General features: G+C 64.8%; 1 protein-coding gene across 1 annotated transcript; it reads right to left on the reverse strand.

Annotated features, from left to right (window-relative positions):
- Window positions 1–380: 380 nt before the first annotated feature.
- SARS2 (seryl-tRNA synthetase 2, mitochondrial) lies at window positions 381–2,011 on the reverse strand (the record flags this gene model as incomplete). Its single annotated transcript, XM_015616700.2, has 7 exons — window positions 381–669; window positions 746–811; window positions 903–995; window positions 1,280–1,373; window positions 1,455–1,567; window positions 1,655–1,742; window positions 1,859–2,011. Coding segments are annotated over 7 exons (748 nt in total), but the record flags the coding sequence as incomplete, so codon positions are not given.
- Between the last annotated feature and the right edge of the window lie 30 nt (window positions 2,012–2,041).

Consider the following 2,041-nt stretch of genomic DNA (forward strand, 5'->3'; position numbering starts at 1 on the left):
CCTTCCAAGCTCCCCCCACTCGAACCTTTCCAGCCCCCACAAATTTCTTCCCCAGGACGAGTACGACGACATCGTCATCAACAGCGGGCACTGCCCGGCCTGAGGGACCCCTTGGGACCCCCCCGGATGGATTTGGAGGACCCTGCCACCCCCAGCCGGGGGGACCCCCTGAAGATGCGCCCCCCAAAATCCCGGGGGAGCCCCGAGGGCTGTGGGGGGCGGTGGGAAATAAAGCGGAGGCTGCGCTGGGAGCAAGGACAATGACAATGTGACAATGGAGGGGACGGGCGGGGGGACATTTGGGAGTGGTGGGGGACAGGTGTGGCACCGGGGGACACCCGAGTGTCCCCAGAGCACCCACGGAGCAAAGGACACGCGTGGCAGGGGAGATTTCCAGGATTTATTGTCGGGATTTGTCACCTCGGGGACACGCTGGACAGGGTTCTCTGTGTCCCCTGTGTCGTGTCCATCCCTCGATGTCCCAGCTCCAGCCACGCTCTGCCTCCTCCACGGGGACCCCTCCCCACCTCAGGACCCCCCCTCTGTTTTGGGGGGGCCCCCCCCGGGCTGGTTGGGGCCGATGTAGCGCAGGAGGGGGCCGGGGGGCCGGGCCAGCACCTCCTGCCCCACCAGCGGCTGCAGCACGGGGGGCACCCGGACACGGCCGTCCTGGGGGGGTGACACAGCGCAGGGTGAGCCCCCCCGAGCCCCCCGACTGCCGCGGGACCCCCCCCAAAACACTCACCGGGAGCTGGTTGCACTCGAGGAGCGCGATGAGCATCCGGGACACGGCACAGGCGGTGCCGTTCACCTGGGGGGGGGCACACGGGGTCAGGGGGGGCTCAGGGACCCCCCCACCCGGGGTTTTGGAGGTGTCCCGTGGATTTTGGGGGGTCACCCACCGTGTGGGCGTGGCTCAGCCGGCCCCCCTCCCCGCTGTACATGATGTTCAGCCGCCGGCTCTGGTAATCCGTACAGTTGGAAGCACTGGAAATCTTGGGGGGGTGGGGGGAGAGGGGTCAGGAGGTTTTGGGTACCACCCCCTCTCCAGGGACACCCCAAAATGGGGGTCCTGATCCAGCAGCAAGGGCAGGAAGAAAGGGGAGCCATAAACAGGGAATAAAGTGTGGGGGGGGTCACCCTGGGCACCTCTGAATTTTTAAAGTTTTCCCAGAATTAAGTTCTCCCCAAATTATTTGGGCTCTCCCCGAATTTTCAGGGTGCTCCCCACATTATTTGGTCTCTCCCTGAATTGTTGGGGTCCCAGAGTCCCCCTCACCTCCCCGAATTTGCCCCGTCCAGGCATCCAGGCCTCGATGTCAAACTTGCGGTAGGCGGGGAGCCCCAACTCCTCCGTGGGCATGTCCAGGACGCTGGGGGGCCCGGGGGGAACAGTTACGATGGATTTTGGGGTCCCACGGACTGGGGGGGACTCCCCCAAAACCTCCCCTCACCGGTAATGGAGCCCCAGCTCCGAGAAAATCTCCTTCTGGAGCGCCAGGAACTCCTCCAGCAGCTCCTCGCTCTCCGTCCCGCGCTCGGCCGCCGTCACCCCGAACATCTCCACCTTGCGGGGTGGGGGGACGTGGGGTCACCCCCTGCCTTCCCCCCCCACCCAGGGGTCTCCCCAGGGGTCTCCCAGTGCTCCCAGTACCTTGGTGAACTGGTGGACGCGGTAGAGCCCCCAGGGCTCCTGGCCCGTGTCGGTCTCGGCGCGGTAGCAGGTGCTGGAACACACGACCCTGGTGGGGGGACACGGCTAAAGGGGGACCCCAAAACACCCCAGACCCCCCCAGAGAATCGGGGTGGGGTCCCCAGGAGGGGAGGGGGTCTCTGGGGGGACACAAGGCCCCCGTACCTGACAGGAAGGTCCTGCAGCTGCACGGCGTGGTCCATGAAATAGCCTGGATGGGAGGGCACAGGGTGACCCCTAAATCCATCTGCTCCCCTCTTTCTCTGCTTTTTCCCTGTTTTTTCTCCCCTTTCCCCATTTGTTTTCCTGTTTTCCCATGGTTTTCCTCCCTTTCCCCATTTGTTTTCC

Source organism: Parus major, unplaced genomic scaffold (genome assembly GCF_001522545.3).
Source record: "Parus major isolate Abel unplaced genomic scaffold, Parus_major1.1 Scaffold630, whole genome shotgun sequence".
Lineage (NCBI taxonomy): Eukaryota > Metazoa > Chordata > Aves > Passeriformes > Paridae > Parus > Parus major.